The 20910-nt window shown below is 54.4% G+C and overlaps 1 protein-coding gene across 8 annotated transcripts in view; it reads left to right on the top strand.

Annotated features, from left to right (window-relative positions):
- The first annotated feature begins 326 nt into the window (after positions 1–326).
- LOC143956921 (tumor necrosis factor receptor superfamily member 1B-like) overlaps positions 327–20910 on the top strand; it is a 120851-nt gene continuing 100267 nt past the window's right edge. For 6 of the 8 annotated variants that reach the window (XM_077467095.1, XM_077467094.1, XM_077467093.1 and 3 more), the window contains exon 1: positions 327–688. In XM_077467095.1, coding sequence (XP_077323221.1) covers positions 620–688 — 69 coding nt within the window. In that variant the 5' untranslated portion in view covers positions 327–619. The remainder of the gene's footprint in view (positions 689–20910) is intronic. The other 2 variants (XM_077467090.1, XM_077467088.1) reach the window with 2 other exon arrangements.

Genomic DNA, 20910 nt, shown 5'->3' with positions numbered 1-20910 from the left:
AAACGTCGGAGAAACGTTCGGTGAAACGTCAGAGAAACTTTCGATAAAACGTCAGAGAAACGTTCGATGAAACGTCAGAGAAACGTTCAATGAAACGTCAGAGAAACGTTCGATGAAACGTCGGAGAAACGTTCGATGAAACGTCGGAGAAACGTTCGATGAAAGGTCATTGGAAGGCAGAGAAAGGTTGGGTGAGGTGACGATCGTCAGGTGATGGAGAAGAGTTTCCCGGAGAGTTTCTCGCACTCTTCTATTTTAGTTCCTCCTCCAGCCTCTCCCTTTTCCTTGAAATGACAACTTCTGCCGCCACCTTCCGCATTCCCCCCTCCCCCCCCCCCCATGTATTACTGGAATAGCAGGAAGAGATGCCGTTTCTTTTTTCACCAATAGGAAAGAAGAGCCTTAGAAAAACAATCGCTGTACAGAGAGCCAGCGTGCCGATCGTAGACAATCTTGGACCCCAAACAGAACAGACTGGACCGCAGAGAAGGGATCTTTGTGCTCATGGAGGAGACCCGAAGGCTGAAGTCCCTTTAATGGATCTTTAAATTCCAACAACTTCCCGGGAACTAATATGTGATCTGATCGAATCTAACCGAACGTGATCGAATGTGGAAGGATGAAGATCCTGCCAAAAATCCAGCTCTGTCTCCTGCTTCTTATCACTCTTCTGGAAAAAGCCCAGCAGGTAAGGGGGGAGGGGGGAGAAAGTCCAGCAGGTAAAGGGGGAGGGGGAGAAAGGCCAGAAGGTAATGTGTGGGGGAGCCCAGCGGGTAGGGTGGGGGGGTGCCCCAGCGGGTAATGTGTGGGGGAGCCCAGGGGGTAACGTGGGGGGGAGCCCAGCGGGTAGGGTGGGGGGGAGCCCAGTGGGTAAGGTGGGGGCGAGCCCAGCGGGTAACGTGGGGGGGAGCCCAGCAGGTAGGGTGGGGGGGGGCCCAGCGGGTAACGTGGGGGGAACCCAGCGGGTAACATGGGGGGGGACCCAGCGGGTAACGTGGGAGGAGCCCAGCGGGTAACGTGGGGGGAGCACAGTGGGTAACGTGGGGGGAACCCAGCGGGCAACGTGGGGGGAGCCCAGCAGGTAACGTGGGGGGAACCCAGCGGGCAACGTGGGGGGGTGCCCAGCGGGTAACGTGGGGGGAGCCCAGCGGGTAGGGTGGGGGGAAACCCAGCGGGTAACGTGGGGGGAGCCCAGCGGGTAGGGTGGGGGGGAGCCCAGTGGGTAAGGTGGGGGCGAGCCCAGCGGGTAACGTGGGGGGAACCCAGCGGGCAACGTGGGGGGGTGCCCAGCGGGTAACGTGGGGGGAGCCCAGCGGGTAGGGTGGGGGGAAACCCAGCAGGTAACGTGGGGGGAGCCCAGCGGGTAGGGTGGGGGGGGAGCCCAGTGGGTAAGGTGGGGGCGAGCCCAGCGGGTAACGTGGGGGGGTGCCCAGCGGGTAAGGTGGGGGGAGCCCAGCGGGTAAGGTGGGGGGAGCCCAGCGGGTAAGGTGGGGGGGTGCCCAGTGGGTAAGGTGGGGGTGGGGAAGCCCAGATATCTTCTTACAATGTAATGAGGGTGTTTAGCGGAAAGGATGAAGGTTCCTCAGCCTAAAGTGAAGGCAATGAGAATTGGAAAGCAGGAAATAAGAGGGATCGATCCCACAGAATTTATATTTTCTTGTTCAATATTTTTTATTGTCTAGAGAGATTGTATTGTATATGTAGTGCTTGAAGATTCACAAAGTGCCTAAACAACATGACAAGCAGGGCTCAGGTCCTGCGGGAACGCATGGGAACGGAGTTCCTGCACTTTTTCCACAGCAGGAACTCAGTTCCCATTAGCAGCCGCGTCCTGCAAGACTTTGAAGTATGTGAGGTGTGTGGCAGGTGCTACACCAGCAGCTCACAATAGTAAGTGCCGCACACCTGACCATTCAGGCTTTCCCAGTAGGGGGCCCCATGACAGCTTCCGCTTCGCTCTACCTGTCAATCACAGCTCAGGTCTAGGTCTAGCTGATGGGTAGATCAGGTCTAGGTCTGGCTGACGGGTAGATCAGGTCTAGGTCTAGGTGACGGGTAGATCAGGTCTAGGTCTAGCTGATGGGTAGATCAGGTCTAGGTCTAGGTGACGGGTAGATCAGGTCTAGGTCTGGCTGACGGGTAGATCAGGTCTAGGTCTAGGTGACGGGTAGATCAGGTCTAGGTCTGGCTGACGGGTAGATCAGGTCTAGGTCTAGGTGACGGGTAGATCAGGTCTAGGTCTAGGTGACGGGTAGATCAGGTCTAGGTCTAGGTGACGGGTAGATCAGGTCTAGGTCTAGGTGACGGGTAGATCAGGTCTAGGTCTAGGTGACGGGTAGATCAGGTCTAGGTCTAGGTGACGGGTAGATCAGGTCTAGGTCTGGCTGACGGGTAGATCAGGTCTGGCTGATGGGTAGATCAGGTCTAGGTCTGGCTGACAGGTAGATCAGGTCTAGGTTTGGCTGATGGGTAGATCAGGTCTAGGTCTAGCTGACGGGTAGATCAGGTCTAGGTCTGGCTGACGGGTAGATCAGGTCTAGGTTTGGCTGATGGGTAGATCAGGTCTAGGTCTAGCTGACGGGTAGATCAGGTCTAGGTCTGGCTGACGGGTAGATCAGGTCTAGGTCTAGCTGACGGGTAGATCAGGTCTAGGTCTGGCTGACGGGTAGATCAGGTCTAGGTCTGGCTGACGGGTAGATCAGGTCTAGGTCTGGCTGATGGGTAGATCAGGTCTAGGTCTGGCTGACGGGTAGATCAGGTCTAGGTCTGGCTGACGGGTAGATCAGGTCTAGGTCTAGGTGACGGGTAGATCAGGTCTAGGTCTGGCTGACGGGTAGATCAGGTCTAGGTCTAGGTGACGGGTAGATCAGGTCTAGGTCTAGCTGACGGGTAGATCAGGTCTAGGTCTGGCTGATGGGTAGATCAGGTCTAGGTCTAGGTGACGGGTAGATCAGGTCTAGGTTTGGCTGACGGGTAGATCAGGTCTAGGTCTAGCTGACGGGTAGATCAGCTCTAGGTCTGGCTGATGGGTAGATCAGGTGTAGGTCTAGCTGACGGGTAGATCAGGTCTAGGTCTGGCTGACGGGTAGATCAGGTCTAGGTCTGGCTGACGGGTAGATCAGGTCTAGGTCTGGCTGACGGGTAGATCAGGTCTAGGTCTGGCTGACGGGTAGATCAGGTCTAGGTCTGGCTGACGGGTAGATCAGGTCTAGGTTTGGCTGATGGGTAGATCAGGTCTAGGTCTAGCTGGCGGGTAGATCAGGTCTAGGTCTGGCTGACGGGTAGATCAGGTCTAGGTCTAGCTGACGGGTAGATCAGGTCTAGGTCTGGCTGACGGGTAGATCAGGTCTAGGTCTGGCTGACGGGTAGATCAGGTCTAGGTCTGGCTGATGGGTAGATCAGGTCTAGGTCTGGCTGACGGGTAGATCAGGTCTAGGTCTGGCTGACGGGTAGATCAGGTCTAGGTCTAGGTGACGGGTAGATCAGGTCTAGGTCTGGCTGACGGGTAGATCAGGTCTAGGTCTAGGTGACGGGTAGATCAGGTCTAGGTCTAGCTGACGGGTAGATCAGGTCTAGGTCTGGCTGATGGGTAGATCAGGTCTAGGTCTAGGTGACGGGTAGATCAGGTCTAGGTTTGGCTGACGGGTAGATCAGGTCTAGGTCTAGCTGACGGGTAGATCAGCTCTAGGTCTGGCTGATGGGTAGATCAGGTGTAGGTCTAGCTGACGGGTAGATCAGGTCTAGGTCTGGCTGACGGGTAGATCAGGTCTAGGTCTGGCTGACGGGTAGATCAGGTCTAGGTCTGGCTGACGGGTAGATCAGGTCTAGGTCTGGCTGACGGGTAGATCAGGTCTAGGTCTGGCTGACGGGTAGATCAGGTCTAGGTCTGGCTGACGGGTAGATCAGGTCTAGGTCTAGGTGACGGGTAGATCAGGTCTAGGTCTGGCTGATGGGTAGATCAGGTCTAGGTCTGGCTGACGGGTAGATCAGGTCTGGCTGATGGGTAGATCAGGTCTAGGTCTGGCTGACAGGTAGATCAGGTCTAGGTTTGGCTGATGGGTAGATCAGGTCTAGGTCTAGCTGACGGGTAGATCAGGTCTAGGTTTGGCTGACGGGTAGATCAGGTCTAGGTCTAGCTGACGGGTAGATCAGCTCTAGGTCTGGCTGATGGGTAGATCAGGTGTAGGTCTAGCTGACGGGTAGATCAGGTCTAGGTCTGGCTGACGGGTAGATCAGGTCTAGGTCTGGCTGACGGGTAGATCAGGTCTAGGTCTGGCTGACGGGTAGATCAGGTCTAGGTCTGGCTGACGGGTAGATCAGGTCTAGGTCTGGCTGACGGGTAGATCAGGTCTAGGTCTGGCTGACGGGTAGATCAGGTCTAGGTCTAGGTGACGGGTAGATCAGGTCTAGGTCTGGCTGATGGGTAGATCAGGTCTAGGTCTGGCTGACGGGTAGATCAGGTCTGGCTGATGGGTAGATCAGGTCTAGGTCTGGCTGACAGGTAGATCAGGTCTAGGTTTGGCTGATGGGTAGATCAGGTCTAGGTCTAGCTGACGGGTAGATCAGGTCTAGGTCTGGCTGACGGGTAGATCAGGTCTAGGTTTGGCTGATGGGTAGATCAGGTCTAGGTCTAGCTGACGGGTAGATCAGGTCTAGGTCTGGCTGACGGGTAGATCAGGTCTAGGTCTAGCTGACGGGTAGATCAGGTCTAGGTCTGGCTGACGGGTAGATCAGGTCTAGGTCTGGCTGACGGGTAGATCAGGTCTAGGTCTGGCTGATGGGTAGATCAGGTCTAGGTCTGGCTGACGGGTAGATCAGGTCTAGGTCTGGCTGACGGGTAGATCAGGTCTAGGTCTAGGTGACGGGTAGATCAGGTCTAGGTCTGGCTGACGGGTAGATCAGGTCTAGGTCTAGGTGACGGGTAGATCAGGTCTAGGTCTAGCTGACGGGTAGATCAGGTCTAGGTCTGGCTGATGGGTAGATCAGGTCTAGGTCTAGGTGACGGGTAGATCAGGTCTAGGTTTGGCTGACGGGTAGATCAGGTCTAGGTCTAGCTGACGGGTAGATCAGCTCTAGGTCTGGCTGATGGGTAGATCAGGTGTAGGTCTAGCTGACGGGTAGATCAGGTCTAGGTCTGGCTGACGGGTAGATCAGGTCTAGGTCTGGCTGACGGGTAGATCAGGTCTAGGTCTGGCTGACGGGTAGATCAGGTCTAGGTCTGGCTGACGGGTAGATCAGGTCTAGGTCTGGCTGACGGGTAGATCAGGTCTAGGTCTGGCTGACGGGTAGATCAGGTCTAGGTCTAGGTGACGGGTAGATCAGGTCTAGGTCTGGCTGATGGGTAGATCAGGTCTAGGTCTGGCTGACGGGTAGATCAGGTCTAGGTCTGGCTGACGGGTAGATCAGGTCTAGGTCTGGCTGACGGATAGATCAGCTATTCTGCTCACAGGACATGCAGGGAGAGAGGTGAGCTGAGGGAGGAACATCAGTTTGGGGTGGTAAGCTGGGCACAATACCCGGCAAAGTTTATTGCCAGGAGGGAAGTTTATGTGGAAATATATGAAGGGTTGGAATAGCAGCGAGTGTGTGTTGGAGCCCCTGCAGAGTTTGCCGCCCCCCGAAGCTAATATACATCTCCTAAGCAGGAACACATCACTATCCCCCCAACATTCTGTCCAGATAATGTGCAGCTCATTTATGATCTTTCCGTTTAACCCTGTGTTATCCAAACTCTGTTCAATGAAAAGTGTAAACTCCCCACATAAACACTCTATATACAAAACATCCCCAATAAAGATCAGAAGATGAGGGTCACATGACATGGAAGCACAATGAATGAATGCCGATTATTCAGAGAATTACCGGATTCATGGTATTTATGTAATAACAGTGAATCTTCATACACACAATACGAAAATTGGATGAAAAATACAATTTCTGAAGCGTTCGTGTATATGAGCGTATCATTTATTTATTTTGTTTGGTGGGGGAGGGGATCTTGGGTGGGAGTTCCCACACTTTTTTCCCCGATGAGAAGTATATATAAAAACAAAGATATAAAAGAAAGCGGGCAGAAGAATGGTGCGACACCCGGAGATTATTCGGTATAATGGGAGCGGAGGGTGGAGCCCTCATAGAACACACGTTGGAGGTCCATGGAGCTGTCCTGAAATAATTCAGCATGTGAGACACAAAAAAAAAAAAGGTATTAAATAAAAAAACACGTAAATTTAAAAATAAAAAAATCCCATATTGTATGGTGTATGGGCTTCGTACAATCGATAATAAGGATTTCACGTATATAAATGCAACCACCGTAATCTCAATCAATAAAGTGCAAAGAATTCACCTATTGTATATTATATGAACTTCATACCATTAATAAAGTGAAGTGAAGTGTCAGTTCCCTTGAAAACGTCACGTGACCTGTGATGCAACGCGTCGGGAGGAGGAGCCAAAGTGACGTGAAGCCTTTCGGTGGCACGGGAAGGCTGTGAACCTGATGCTCGATCTATACATGTATATGTCATCTGGTGGTGTGACCGGCAGCAAATAAGGTGTAATCGCAGTGTCACGCGATCGCTGCTCTTTGCGTGTTTTTCTTGCACGATCGGAGAAAAAGGTGGATATGAAGTGAAGGGAAATCTCCACTCAGAAGCAATCGAATAACACTGAGATATACAGGAGAAGAAATGGAAGTCGTCTGCTGTGAATAGCGGCGATCTGAATGAAGTGCCGCCGATTGTTTTATGACACTTTTTACGCACAAGAGCACTTTATATATTTGGTTTATTCTTTATATTGATGCACATGATCAGTTTATTGATGGTATGAAGCTCATATAATATACAATAGGTGAATTCTGTGCACTTTATTGATTGAGATTACGGTGGTTACATTTATATACGTGAAAACCTTATTGATTGTACGAAGCCCATACACCATACAATATGGGATTTTTTTATTTTTACATTTACGTGTTTTTTTTTATTTAATACCTTTTTTTCTCATTAACTGTGTAATTTTGTTGAAAGTGTATCTAAGGAATTTTTTTTGGCACTTTATATTTATTTTTATTTGTATGTTTTGCACATAATCATGCACAAGGGCGCTTTATCATGGATATAGGAAAAGGGTAAATTCATGTAAAGTGAAGACACAATATTGTGTTTAAATTATTGTTTGATCATCCTTGTTTTTTAGCGCACTAATATTTATATTTATTTACTTTGCTTAGTGAGGGATCATTATCATTGGGGCAGCTATCTTCTTCAGATACTAGGTTTATTTATATCAGAGCTTGAGTATTTTGTATACTAATCTATATGCAGGGCGCCGCCCCCTAATCCATGTGCCCGACCCCAATATATATATGCAGGGCACCGCCCCCTAATCCATGTGCCCGACCCCAATATATATATGCAGGGCACCACCCCCTAATCCATGTGCCCAGCCCCAATATATATGCAGGGCACCACCCCCTAATCCATGTGCCCGACCCCAATAAATATATGCAGGGCACCACCCCCTAATCCATGTGGCCAACCCCAATATATATATGCAGGGCGTCACCCCCTAATCCATGTGCCCGACCCCAATATATATATGCAGGGCGTCACCCCCTAATCCATGTGGCCGACCCCAATATATATGCAGGGCACCACCCCCTAATCCATGTGCCCGACCCCAATATATATATATATATGCAGGGCACCACCCCCTAATCCATGTGGCCGACTCCAATATATATGCAGGGCACCACCCCCTAATCCATGTGCCCGACCCCAATATATATATATATATGCAGGGCACCACCCCCTAATCCATGTGGCCGACCCCAATATATATGCAGGGCACCACCCCCTAATCCATGTGGCCGACCCCAATATATATGCAGGGCACCACCCCCTAATCCATGTGCCCGACCCCAATATATATATGCAGGGCACCACCCCCTAATCCATGTGGCCGACCCCAATATATATGCAGGGCACCACCCCCTAATCCATGTGTCCGACCCCAATATATATATGCAGTGCACCACCCCCTAATCCATGTGCCCGACCCCAATATATATATATATGCAGGGCACCACCCCCTAATCCATGTGGCCGACCCCAATATATATGCAGGGCACCACCCCCTAATCCATGTGGCCGACCCCAATATATATGCAGGGCACCACCCCCTAATCCATGTGCCCGACCCCAATATATATATGCAGGGCACCACCCCCTAATCCATGTGCCCGACCCCATTATATATATGCAGGGCACCACCCCCTAATCCATGTGGCCGACCCCAATATATATGCAGGGCACCACCCCCTAATCCATGTGGCCGACCCCAATATATATGCAGGGCACCACCCCCTAATTCATGTGCCCGACCCCAATATATATATGCAGGGCGCCGCCCCCTAATCCATGTGCCCGACCCCAATATATATATGCAGGGCACCACCCCCTAATCCATGTGGCCGACCCCAATATATATGCAGGGCACCACCCCCTAATCCATGTGCCCGACCCCAATATATATATGCAGGGCACCACCCCCTAATCCATGTGGCCGACCCCAATATATATGCAGGGCACCACCCCCTAATCCATGTGCCCGGCCCCAATATATATGCAGGGCGCCGCCCCCTAATCCATGTGCCCGACCCCAATATATATGCAGGGCGCCACCCCCTAATCCATGTGACCGACCCCAATATATATGCAGGGCGCCGCCCCCTAATCCATGTGGCCGGCCCCTAATCTATGTGCAGGGCGCCGCCCCCAATCCATGTGCCCGACTCCAATATATATGCAGTGCGCCGCCCCCTAATCCATGTGCCCGACCCCAATATATATATGCAGGGCGTCACCCCCTAATCCATGTGCCCGACCCCAATATATATATGCAGGGCACCACCCCCTAATCCATGTGGCCGACCCCAATATATATGCAGGGCACCACCCCCTAATCCATGTGTCCGACCCCAATATATATATGCAGGGCACCACCCCCTAATTCATGTGGCCGACCCCAATATATATATGCAGGGCACCAACCCCTAATCCATGTGGCCGGCCCCTAATCTATGTGCAGGGCGCCGCCCCCTAATCCATGTGCCCGACTCCAATATATATGCAGTGCGCCGCCCCCTAATCCATGTGCCCGACCCCAATATATATATGCAGGGCGTCACCCCCTAATCCATGTGCCCAACCCCAATATATATATGCAGGGCACCACCCCCTAATCCATGTGGCCGGCCCCTAATCTATGTGCAGGGCGCCGCCCTCAATCCATGTGCTCGGCCCCTAATCTATGTGCAGGGCGCCGCCCCCTAATCCATGTGCCCGACCCCAATATATATGCAGGGCGCTGCCCCCTAATCCATGTGCCTGGCCTCTAATCTATGTGCAGGGCGCCGCCCCCTAATCAATATGCAGGACACCGCCCCTAATCTATGTACAGGGATCCGCCCCCTAATCCATGTGCCGGCCCCTAATCAATATGCAGGGCACTGCCCCCTAACCCATGTGCCCGACCCCTAATCAATATGCAGGGCACCGCCCCCTAATCCATGTGCCTGGCCTCTAATCTATGTGCAAGGTGCCGCCCCCTAATCAATATGCAGGACACCACCCCCTAATCAATATGCAGGACACCACCCCCTAATCTATGTGCAGGGCGCCACCCCCAATCCATGTGCCCGGCCCCTAATCAATATGCAGGGTGCATGATTAGAGCCTGAGGCTTTAATTGGCTTCAAAAAAAGGTGTCCTTAGTATTTCCCCAATTTCCACAGGAGAAATGGCTTTCAGATATTTGGATATGGCAGAACTAAACCCTTCTCTCCTTTACAGCCATGGGAGCCGCCATCTTAGCCTCTGATCTGCGGTTACCACAGTGCAGCACATGTGATCAGTTATGACAGCAGCCATTGGATGGATTGACAGTTAAGAGCCCAAGTATCAGTGACAGTTATCATTCCCAGCATTCCATGAAGATAAATATTTGGGGGAAATTGATGGGCGGAGCTAAGGGCTGAAAAAAAGATGGTGAACAAGCGGTGTATTGCAGGAGGGACATCCAATCAGTCTTCTGCAATCCTCCTCAGAATGGAAATGTGCCGACACAGTGCCAGTGCCAGCTGGTTTTGGTGCCAGGCTGGAGTCTGAGCTGGGTTTGGTGCCAGGCGGGCGTCTGAGCTGGGTTGGGTGCCAGCTGGGAGTCTGAGCTGGGTTTGGTGCCAGGCGGGAGTCTGAGCTGGGTTTGGTGCCAGGCGGGAGTCTGAGCTGGGTTTGGTGCCAGGCGGGAGTCTGAGCTGGGTTTGGTGCCAGACGGACGTCTGAGCTGGGTTTGGTGCCAGGCGGGTGTCTGAGCTGGTTTTGGTGCCAGGCGGGTGTCTGAGCTGGGTTTGGTGCCAGGCGGGAGTCTGAGCTGAGTTTGGTGCCAGGCGGGAGTCTGAGCTGGTTTTGGTGCCAGGCGGGCGTCTGAGCTGGTTTTGGTGCCAGGCGGGAGTCTGAGCTGGTTTTGGTGCCAGGCGGGCGTCTGAGCTGGGTTTGGTGCCAGGCGGGAGTCTGAGCTGGGTTTGGTGCCAGGAGGGAGTCTGAGCTGGGTTTGGTGCCAGGCGGGAGTCTGAGCTGGGTTTGGTGCCAGGAGGGAGTCTGAGCTGGGTTTGGTGCCAGGAGGGAGTCTGAGCTGGTTTTGGTGCCGGGAGGGAGTCTGAGCTGGTTTTGGTGCCAGGCTGGAGTCTGAGCTGGTTTTGGTGCCAGGCTGGAGTCTGAGCTGGTTTTGGTGCCAGGCTGGAGTCTGAGCTGGTTTTGGTGCCAGGCTGGAGTCTGAGCTGGGTTTGGTTCGAGGCTGGAGTCTGAGCTGGTTTTGGTGCCAGGCTGGAGTCTGAGCTGGTTTTGGTGCCAGGAGGGAGTCTGAGCTGATTTCGTGCCAGGAGGGAGTCTGAGCTGGGTTTGGTGCCGTGAGGGAGTCTGAGCTGGGTTTGGTGCCGGGAGGGAGTCTGAGCTGGGTTTGGTGCCGGGAGGGAGTCTGAGCTGGGTTTGGTGCCAGGAGGGAGTCTGAGCTGGGTTTGGTGCCAGGCGGGCGTCTGAGCTGGGTTTGGTGCCAGGCGGGAGTCTGAGCTGGGTTTGGTGCCAGGCGGGAGTCTGAGCTGGGTTTGGTGCCAGGCGGGAGTCTGAGCTGGGTTTGGTGCCAGACGGACGTCTGAGCTGGGTTTGGTGCCAGGCGGGTGTCTGAGCTGGTTTTGGTGCCAAGCGGGAGTCTGAGCTGGTTTTGGTGCCAGGCGGGCGTCTGAGCTGGTTTTGGTGCCAGGCGGGAGTCTGAGCTGGTTTTGGTGCCAGGCGGGCGTCTGAGCTGGGTTTGGTGCCAGGCGGGAGTCTGAGCTGGGTTTGGTGCCAGGAGGGAGTCTGAGCTGGGTTTGGTGCCAGGCGGGAGTCTGAGCTGGGTTTGGTGCCAGGAGGGAGTCTGAGCTGGGTTTGGTGCCAGGAGGGAGTCTGAGCTGGTTTTGGTGCCGGGAGGGAGTCTGAGCTGGTTTTGGTGCCAGGCTGGAGTCTGAGCTGGTTTTGGTGCCAGGCTGGAGTCTGAGCTGGTTTTGGTGCCAGGCTGGAGTCTGAGCTGGTTTTGGTGCCAGGCTGGAGTCTGAGCTGGGTTTGGTTCGAGGCTGGAGTCTGAGCTGGTTTTGGTGCCAGGCTGGAGTCTGAGCTGGTTTTGGTGCCAGGAGGGAGTCTGAGCTGATTTCGTGCCAGGAGGGAGTCTGAGCTGGGTTTGGTGCCGTGAGGGAGTCTGAGCTGGGTTTGGTGCCGGGAGGGAGTCTGAGCTGGGTTTGGTGCCGGGAGGGAGTCTGAGCTGGGTTTGGTGCCAGGAGGGAGTCTGAGCTGGGTTTGGTGCCAGGCGGGTGTCTGAGCTGGGTTTGGTGCCAGGCGGGAGTCTGAGCTGAGTTTGGTGCCAGGCGGGAGTCTGAGCTGGTTTTGGTGCCAGGCGGGCGTCTGAGCTGGTTTTGGTGCCAGGCGGGAGTCTGAGCTGGTTTTGGTGCCAGGCTGGAGTCTGAGCTGGTTTTGGTACCGGGAGGGAGTCTGAGTTGATTTTGGTGCCGGGAGGGAGTCTGAGCTGGTTTTGATGCTGGGAGGGAGTCTGAGCTGGTTTTGGTGCCAGGCTGGAGTCTGAGCTGGTTTTGGTGCCAGGCTGGAGTCTGAGCTGGTTTTGGTGCCAGGCTGGAGTCTGAGCTGGTTTTGGTGCCAGGCTGGAGTCTGAGCTGGTTTTGGTGCCGGGAGGGAGTCTGAACTGGTTTTGGTGCTGGGAGGGAGTCTGAGCTGGGTTTGGTGCCAGGCTGGAGTCTGAGCTGGTTTTGGTGCCAGGCTGGAGTCTGAGCTGGTTTTGGTGCCAGGCTGGAGTCTGAGCTGGTTTTGGTGCTGGGAGGGTGTCTGAGCTGGTTTTGGTGCCAGGTTGGAGTCTGAGCTGGTTTTGGTGCTGGGAGGGTGTCTGAGCTGGGTTTGGTGCCAGGCTGGAGTCTGAGCTGGTTTTGGTGCCAGGCTGGAGTCTGAGCTGGTTTTGGTGCCAGGAGGGAGTCTGAGCTGATTTCGTGCCAGGAGGGAGTCTGAGCTGGTTTTGGTGCCAGGAGGGAGTCTGAGCTGATTTCATGCCAGGAGGGAGTCTGAGCTGGGTTTGGTGCCGGGAGGGAGTCTGAGCTGGGTTTGGTGCCGGGAGGGAGTCTGAGCTGGGTTTGGTGCCGGGAGGGAGTCTGAGATGATTTCGTGCCAGGAGGGAGTCTGAGCTGATTTCGTGCCAGGAGGGAGTCTGAGCTGGGTTTGGTGCCGGGAGGGAGTCTGAGCTGGCTTTGGTGCCGGGAGGGAGTCTGAGCTGGCTTTGGTGCTGGGAGGGAGTCTGAGCTGGGTTTGGTGCCAGGTAGGAGTCTGAGCTGGGTTTGGTGCCAGGCCGGAGTCTGAGCTGGGTTTGGTGCCAGGCGGGCGTCTGAGCTGGGTTTGGTGCCAGGCGGGCGTCTGAGCTGGGTTTGGTGCCAGGCCGGAGTCTGAGCTGGGTTTGGTGCCAGGCGGGCGTCTGAGCTGGGTTTGGTGCCAGGCAGGAGTCTGAGCTGGTTTTGGTGCCAGGCGGGCGTCTGAGCTGGGTTTGGTGCCAGGTAGGAGTCTGAGCTGGGTTTGGTGCCAGGCGGGAGTCTGAGCTGGGTTTGGTCCAAGGCAGGAGTCTGAGCTGGGTTTGGTGCCAGGTGGGAGTCTGAGCTGGGTTTGGTGCCAGGCGGGAGTCTGAGCTGGGTTTGGTCCAAGGCAGGAGTCTGAGCTGGGTTTGGTGCCAGGCAGGAGTCTGAGCTGGTTTTGGTGCCAGGAGGGAGTCTGAGCTGATTTCGTGCCAGGAGGGAGTCTGAGCTGGTTTTGGTGCCAGGAGGGAGTCTGAGCTGATTTCATGCCAGGAGGGAGTCTGAGCTGGGTTTGGTGCCGGGAGGGAGTCTGAGCTGGGTTTGGTGCCGGGAGGGAGTCTGAGCTGGGTTTGGTGCCGGGAGGGAGTCTGAGATGATTTCGTGCCAGGAGGGAGTCTGAGCTGATTTCGTGCCAGGAGGGAGTCTGAGCTGGGTTTGGTGCCGGGAGGGAGTCTGAGCTGGCTTTGGTGCCGGGAGGGAGTCTGAGCTGGCTTTGGTGCTGGGAGGGAGTCTGAGCTGGGTTTGGTGCCAGGTAGGAGTCTGAGCTGGGTTTGGTGCCAGGCCGGAGTCTGAGCTGGGTTTGGTGCCAGGCGGGCGTCTGAGCTGGGTTTGGTGCCAGGCGGGCGTCTGAGCTGGGTTTGGTGCCAGGCCGGAGTCTGAGCTGGGTTTGGTGCCAGGCGGGCGTCTGAGCTGGGTTTGGTGCCAGGCAGGAGTCTGAGCTGGTTTTGGTGCCAGGCGGGCGTCTGAGCTGGGTTTGGTGCCAGGTAGGAGTCTGAGCTGGGTTTGGTGCCAGGCGGGAGTCTGAGCTGGGTTTGGTCCAAGGCAGGAGTCTGAGCTGGGTTTGGTGCCAGGTGGGAGTCTGAGCTGGGTTTGGTGCCAGGCGGGAGTCTGAGCTGGGTTTGGTCCAAGGCAGGAGTCTGAGCTGGGTTTGGTGCCAGGCAGGCGTCTGAGCTGGGTTTGGTGCCAGGTAGGAGTCTGAGCTGGGTTTGGTGCCAGGCGGGAGTCTGAGCTGGGTTTGGTCCAAGGCAGGAGTCTGAGCTGGGTTTGGTCCCAGGTGGGAGTCTGAGCTGGGTTTGGTGCCAGGCGGGAGTCTGAGCTGGGTTTGGTGCCAGGCGGGAGTCGGAGCTGGGTTTGGTCCAAGGCAGGAGTCTGAGCTGGGTTTGGTGCCAGGCAGGCGTCTGAGCTGGGTTTGGTGCCAGGTCGGAGTCTGAGCTGGGTTTGGTGCCAGGCGGGAGTCTGAGCTGGGTTTGGTCCAAGGCAGGAGTCTGAGCTGGGTTTGGTGCCAGGTAGGAGTCTGAGCTGGGTTTGGTGCCAGGTGGGAGTCTGAGCTGGGTTTGGTGCCAGGAGGGAGTCTGAGCTGGGTTTGGTGCCAGGCGGGCGTCTGAGCTGGGTTTGGTCCAAGGCAGGAGTCTGAGCTGGGTTTGGTGCCAGGCAGGCGTCTGAGCTGGGTTTGGTGCCAGGTAGGAGTCTGAGCTGGGTTTGGTGCCAGGCGGGAGTCTGAGCTGGGTTTGGTCCCAGGTGGGAGTCTGAGCTGGGTTTGGTGCCAGGCGGGAGTCTGAGCTGGGTTTGGTGCCAGGCGGGAGTCGGAGCTGGGTTTGGTCCAAGGCAGGAGTCTGAGCTGGGTTTGGTGCCAGGCAGGCGTCTGAGCTGGGTTTGGTGCCAGGTCGGAGTCTGAGCTGGGTTTGGTGCCAGGCGGGAGTCTGAGCTGGGTTTGGTCCAAGGCAGGAGTCTGAGCTGGGTTTGGTGCCAGGTAGGAGTCTGAGCTGGGTTTGGTGCCAGGCGGGAGTCTGAGCTGGGTTTGGTGCCAGGCGGGAGTCTGAGCTGGGTTTGGTGCCGGGAGGGAGTCTGAGTTGGTTTTGGTGCCAGGCTGGAGTCTGAGCTGGGTTTGGTGCCAGGCGGGAGTCTGAGCTGGGTTTGGTGCCGGGAGGGAGTCTGAGTTGGTTTTGGTGCCAGGCTGGAGTCTGAGCTGGGTTTGGTGCCAGGCTGGAGTCTGAGCTGGGTTTGGTGCCCAGGATCTGCCCAGGAGCTCTGAGCTTGGCCGGCTCCTCCATAGACACATAACACGCTGTTTCCTCAGAGCCTCGGAGGGGTTTTCCTCAGAATGCAGAAACATTTTTCTTGGATTTGTCTGATGTGTTTTTTCTGCGTCTCTGTAAATTCCCTACGAAGCATCCCGTCCAGAATACACAGAGCGCGGACTCTGTGCGGGGGGAGGGCGGTGCAAAGGTACATCAGACGTCTTATAGTACAATAGTCCAGACGCAGGGACATGCGTTATGCTGGGAGACCCTTTACAATTTAAATCTGAGCTCTCCTCCATTCTCGCACAGGTATACCGGCTCTTCTTTAGGACTGAAAAGGCTTCCTCTGATTTCACTGCACACTGTAAGCTCCTCACAATATGCATTAGAAGCTGCAGATAGAGCTTCCCCTCAGTTCCTGGCTGGATGATATCCAGCATCATCTAGCCCTTTTCTCCCCAGCCTGACTGTCCCTGGCCCACCTCCTTCATTGATAGGATTTCTCATTCAGTAATGTTATTGATTTTTGAAGAAGAAAGTTATGACCAACTGGATAGCCCCGGCACTGCATTCACCATTCATCCACCTCCGGCTCCAATGGGGTTGGGGTTGCGCACTGTGGATAGCACACTGCTAAACTCTGCACTCTGTACACAGCACACTCCTGAACCCTGCACTCTGTACACAGCACATCCCTGACCACTGCACCCTGTACACAGCACACTCCTGAACTCTGCACTCTGTACACAGCACATCCCTGACCACTGCACTCTGTACACAGCACACTCCTGAACTCTGCACTCTGTACACAGCACACTCCTGAACTCTGCACTCTGTACACAGCACACTCCTGAACTCTGCACCCTGTACACAGCACACTCTTGAACTCTGCACCCTGTACACAGCACATCCCTGACCACTGCACTCTGTACACAGCACATCCCTGACCACTGCACTCTGTACACAGCACATCCCTGACCACTGCACTCTGTACATAGCACATCCCTGACCACTGCACTCTGTACACAGCACACTCCTGAACTCTGCACTCTGTATACAGCACACTCCTGAACTCTGCACTCTGTATACAGCACACTCCTGAACTCTGCACTCTGTACATAGCACACTCCTGAACTCTGCATTCTGTACACAGCACACTGCTAAACTCTGCACTCTGTACACAGCACACTCCTGAACTCTGCACTCTGCTAAATACTCTACTCTACTAAATATAGCTCATCCCTGAAGCCCACACGCGGTATGTAGAGCACTCCTGAACTCTGCACTCTGTACATGGCTCACTCCTGAACCCTGCACTCTGTACGTATTTTAATCCTGAACCCTGCACTCTGTACATGGTGCACTCCTGAACCCTGCACAATTGCATTTGACACCCCTGTTTTAAGTGGAAAAAATAAGTTAGGGTTGGAGAACAAAAAGATGGTAAAAGGGAGTAGAGGGAAAAAGAGGAGGCAAAGGGTAAAGAAGGGTTGGAGAAGAGTCCCTACAGACTTGGGTTCCTGTCCAAACATAAGGCTAGAAATAAGATAGACTTGCCACGGTTCCCATAGCTTCAAAACGTGTTTGAAGTCATTAAGGATGCTCGGCACTTTTTCCTTGACTAACATCAGATTCAAACGTTCTCTGACTTCTTGTAAAAAAAACTGAGGGCTTCTCCAGGCTTTGCCTGTCGTCTGTTTGGCAGGAAAAGAAGAGATACATAGCTATGAGTAAGCGCTAATTTTAGCGTGAAACGCGTCAGCATTTTTTGTTCTGTATTTTTTCCCTTTGCTGTTGTGATTTTTGTGATGTGAAGGTTTTTTAGTGGAAACAATAAAGGCACAATTCACTTTATCTGATCCGGAGTGCGGCGAACCAGAGTTCTTCTGTTTTTTATCCATTTGACAAGATTGGGGATGTCGCTCAGGACAGAGTTGTGAATGGCTTTGTATGTTGTGGTTAGTATGAGGAGAGGGGTTGCGGACAATGAATGGAGGTCAGTGTAGGGATTGGAGGAGAGGGTTGGCAGACACAGAATGGAGGTCAGTGTAGGGATTGGAGGAGAGGGGTGGTGGACAATGAATGGAGGTCAGTGGAGGGATTGGAGGAGAGGGGTGGCGGACAATGAATGGAGGTCAGTGGAGGGATTGGTAGAGAGGGGTAGAGGACACTGAATGGAGGTCAGTGGAGGGATTGGAGGAGAGGGGTGGAGGACAATGAATGGAGGTCAGTGTAGGGATTGGAGGAGAGGGTTGGCAGACACAGAATGGAGGTCAGTGTAGGGATTGGAGGAGAGGGGTGGCGGCCAATGAATGGAGGTCAGTGTAGGGATTGGTAGAGAGGTGTGGAGGACACTGAATGGAGGTCAGTGGAGGGATTGGTAGAGAGGGGTGGCGGACAATGAATGGAGGTCAGTGGAGGGATTGGTAGAGAGGGGTGGAGGACAATGAATGGAGGACAGTGGAGGGATTGGAGGAGAGGGGTGGCGGACAATGAATGGAGGTCAGTGGAGGGATTGGTAGAGAGGGGTGGAGGACACTGAATGGAGGTCAGTGGAGGGATTGGTAGAGAGGGGTGGAGGACACTGAATGGAGGACAGTGGAGGGATTGGAGGAGAGGGGTGGCGGACAATGAATGGAGGTCAGTGGAGGGATTGGTAGAGAGGGGTAGAGGACACTGAATGGAGGTCAGTGGAGGGATTGGTAGAGAGGGGTGGAGGACAATGAATGGAGGTCAGTGTAGGGATTGGAGGAGAGGGTTGGAGGACAATGAATGGAGGTCAGTGTAGGGATTGGAGGAGAGGGTTGGCAGACAATGAATGGAGGTCAGTGTAGGGATTGGAGGAGAGGGTTGGCAGACAATGAATGGAGGTCAGTGTAGGGATTGGAGGAGAGGGTTGGCAGACAATGAATGGAGGTTAGTGTAGGGATTGGAGGAGAGGGTTGGCAGACAATGAATGGAGGTCAGTGTAGGGATTGGAGGAGAGGGTTGGCAGACACTGAATGGAGGCCAGTGTAGGGATTGGAGGAGAGGGTTGGCAGACACTGAATGGAGGTCAGTGTAGGGATTGGAGGAGAGGGTTGGCAGACACTGAATGGAGGTCAGTGTAGGGATTGGAGTAGAGGGTTGGCAGACAATGAATGGAGGTTAGTGTAGGGATTGGTAGAGAGGGGTGGAGGACACTGAATGGAGGTCAGTGTAGGGATTGGAGGAGAGGGTTGGCAGACAATGAATGGAGGCCAGTGTAGGGATTGGAGGAGAGGGTTGGCAGACACTGAATGGAGGTCAGTGTAGGGATTGGAGGAGAGGGTTGGCAGACACTGAATGGAGGTCAGTGTAGGGATTGGAGTAGAGGGTTGGCAGACAATGAATGGAGGTCAGTGGAGGGATTGGAGGAGAGGGTTGGAGGACACTGGATGGAGGTCAGTGTAGGGATTGGAGGAGAGGGTTGGACGACAATGAATGGAGGTCAGTGTAGGGATTGGAGGAGAGGGTTGGCAGACACTGAGTGGTTGGTAAGGTGGATAAGTCTGGCAGCAGCATTCATGATAGACTGAAGAGGGGAGGAGCCTATGGAGAGACAGGCCAATGAGAAGGGAGTTGCAATAGTCAAGGCGGGATATAACGAGGGAGTGAATGAGGAGCTTGGTGGCTACCAATAGAACCAAAATACATTTTTCGGTGAAGTTGGGTTCACCAGGGCAAGCTAAGCCGGTACCCCCGGAAGAGAACTCTATAGGTGATTCCAACACAGTTATTGAAGGAGAGTTTTGCCACCATGAAGCAGATTTTGCTCCAATCTTCTGGGCTGATAGGAGCAGCCGGTCTGGTGCCCAGCTAATCATACAGGAGAGAGGGATTCTTTATATATATTTTCTTTATTTAGAAGAATCAGCATGACAGTGCAGGAGAAACATTGAGGCAGAACATATATAAGAGGCGAGGGACCTCATTCTATAGTGTGGAGGGACTCTGAAGGGTTTTGCCTGTTGGAGTAAAGAGTAGAAACTCCTTTAGGAGACCTCGGAGTGTGGAAGCAGACAGACAGACAGACAGACAGTACAGACCTGAAGACTGTTTTTGTAAATTGGAAATTTAGAAAGTTTACACAGGGGGCGGGGTCCAGTGACGAAGTGGGAGGTATCTGTAATATTCAGTAGTGGGAGCTTCGTGGATAGAACGAGAGTTCAAATAAAAATGAAGTATATGTGTGATTCCATGCGGGGTCCACCATAAGAACGACCTTGCTGATCCCGCCCCGGAGGAAAGAGTTGACTGTTGAGAATAAGCAATAAGGGGAAGTAGAAGAACAAGAGTTTGCCAGAATAGCGTCACGTCATTTCAGACTGTGCATCATTAAAGGGCTCGGGAAGGTGGAGCAGCCACAGTAAAGCTGTGAAGGGGCGGAGTCACTATTGGGAGGAAAGCCCTTAGTGGCATGTCGGAAGTGGCATGTCGGAAGTGGCATGTCGGAAGTGGCATGTCGGAAGTGGCATGTCGGAAGGGGCATGTCGGAAGTGGCGTGTCGGAGGTGGCATGTCGGAAGTGGCATGTCGGAAGAGGCATGTCGGAAGTGGCGTGTCGGAGGTGGCATGTCGGAAGTGGCATGTCGGAAGGGGCATGTCGGAAGTGGCATGTCGGAAGTGGAATGTCAGAAGGGGCATGTCAGAAGGGGCATGTCGGAAGGGGCATGTCGGAAGTGGCATGTCGGAAGTGGCATGTCGGAAGTGGAATGTCAGAAGTGGCATGTCGGAAGGGGCATGTCGGAAGTGGCATGTCGGAGGTGGCATGTCGGAAGTGGCATGTCAGAAGTGGCATGTCGGAAGTGGCATGTCAGAAGTGGCATGTCGGAAGGGGCATGTCGGAAGTGGCATGTCGGAAGGGGCATGTCGGAAGTGGCATGTCGGAAGTGGCATGTCGGAAGTGGCATGTCGGAAGTGGCATGTCGGAAGTGGCATGTCGGAAGTGGAATGTCAGAAGTGGCATGTCGGAGGTGGCATGTCGGAAGTGGCATGTCGGAAGGGGCATGTCAGAAGTGGCATGTCAGAGGTGGCATGTCGGAGGTGGCATGTCGGAAGTGGCATGTCGGAAGTGGCATGTCGGAAGTGGAATGTCAGAAGTGGCATGTCGGAGGTGGCATGTCGGAAGTGGCATGTCGGAAGTGGCATGTCGGAAGTGGCGTGTCGGAGGTGGCGTGTCGGAAGTGGCGTGTCGGAAGTGGCATGTCGGAGGTGGCATGTCGGAAGTGGCATGTCGGAAGTGGAATGTCGGAAGTGGCATGTCGGAAGTGGCATGTCGGAAGTGGCATGTCGGAAGTGGAATGTCAGAAGTGGCATGTCGGAGGTGGCATGTCGGAGGTGGCATGTCGGAAGTGGCATGTCGGAAGGGGCATGTCGGAAGTGGCATGTCAGAGGTGGCATGTCGGAGGTGGCATGTCGGAAGTGGCATGTCGGAAGTGGCATGTCGGAAGTGGAATGTCAGAAGTGGCATGTCGGAGGTGGCATGTCGGAAGTGGCATGTCGGAAGTGGCATGTCGGAAGTGGCGTGTCGGAGGTGGCGTGTCGGAAGTGGCGTGTCGGAAGTGGCATGTCGGAGGTGGCATGTCGGAAGTGGCATGTCGGAAGTGGAATGTCGGAAGTGGCATGTCGGAAGTGGCATGTCGGAAGTGGCATGTCGGAAGTGGAATGTCAGAAGTGGCATGTCGGAAGTGGCATGTCGGAAGTGGCACGC

The sequence above is a fragment of the Lithobates pipiens genome, unplaced genomic scaffold, assembly GCF_037356315.1.
Source record: "Lithobates pipiens isolate NorthernLeopardFrog02 unplaced genomic scaffold, aLitPip1_a1.2 Scaffold_47, whole genome shotgun sequence".
NCBI lineage: Eukaryota > Metazoa > Chordata > Amphibia > Anura > Ranidae > Lithobates > Lithobates pipiens.
Note: the sequence above shows the minus strand (reverse complement) of the source record. Positions and strands in the feature narration are given on the sequence as shown.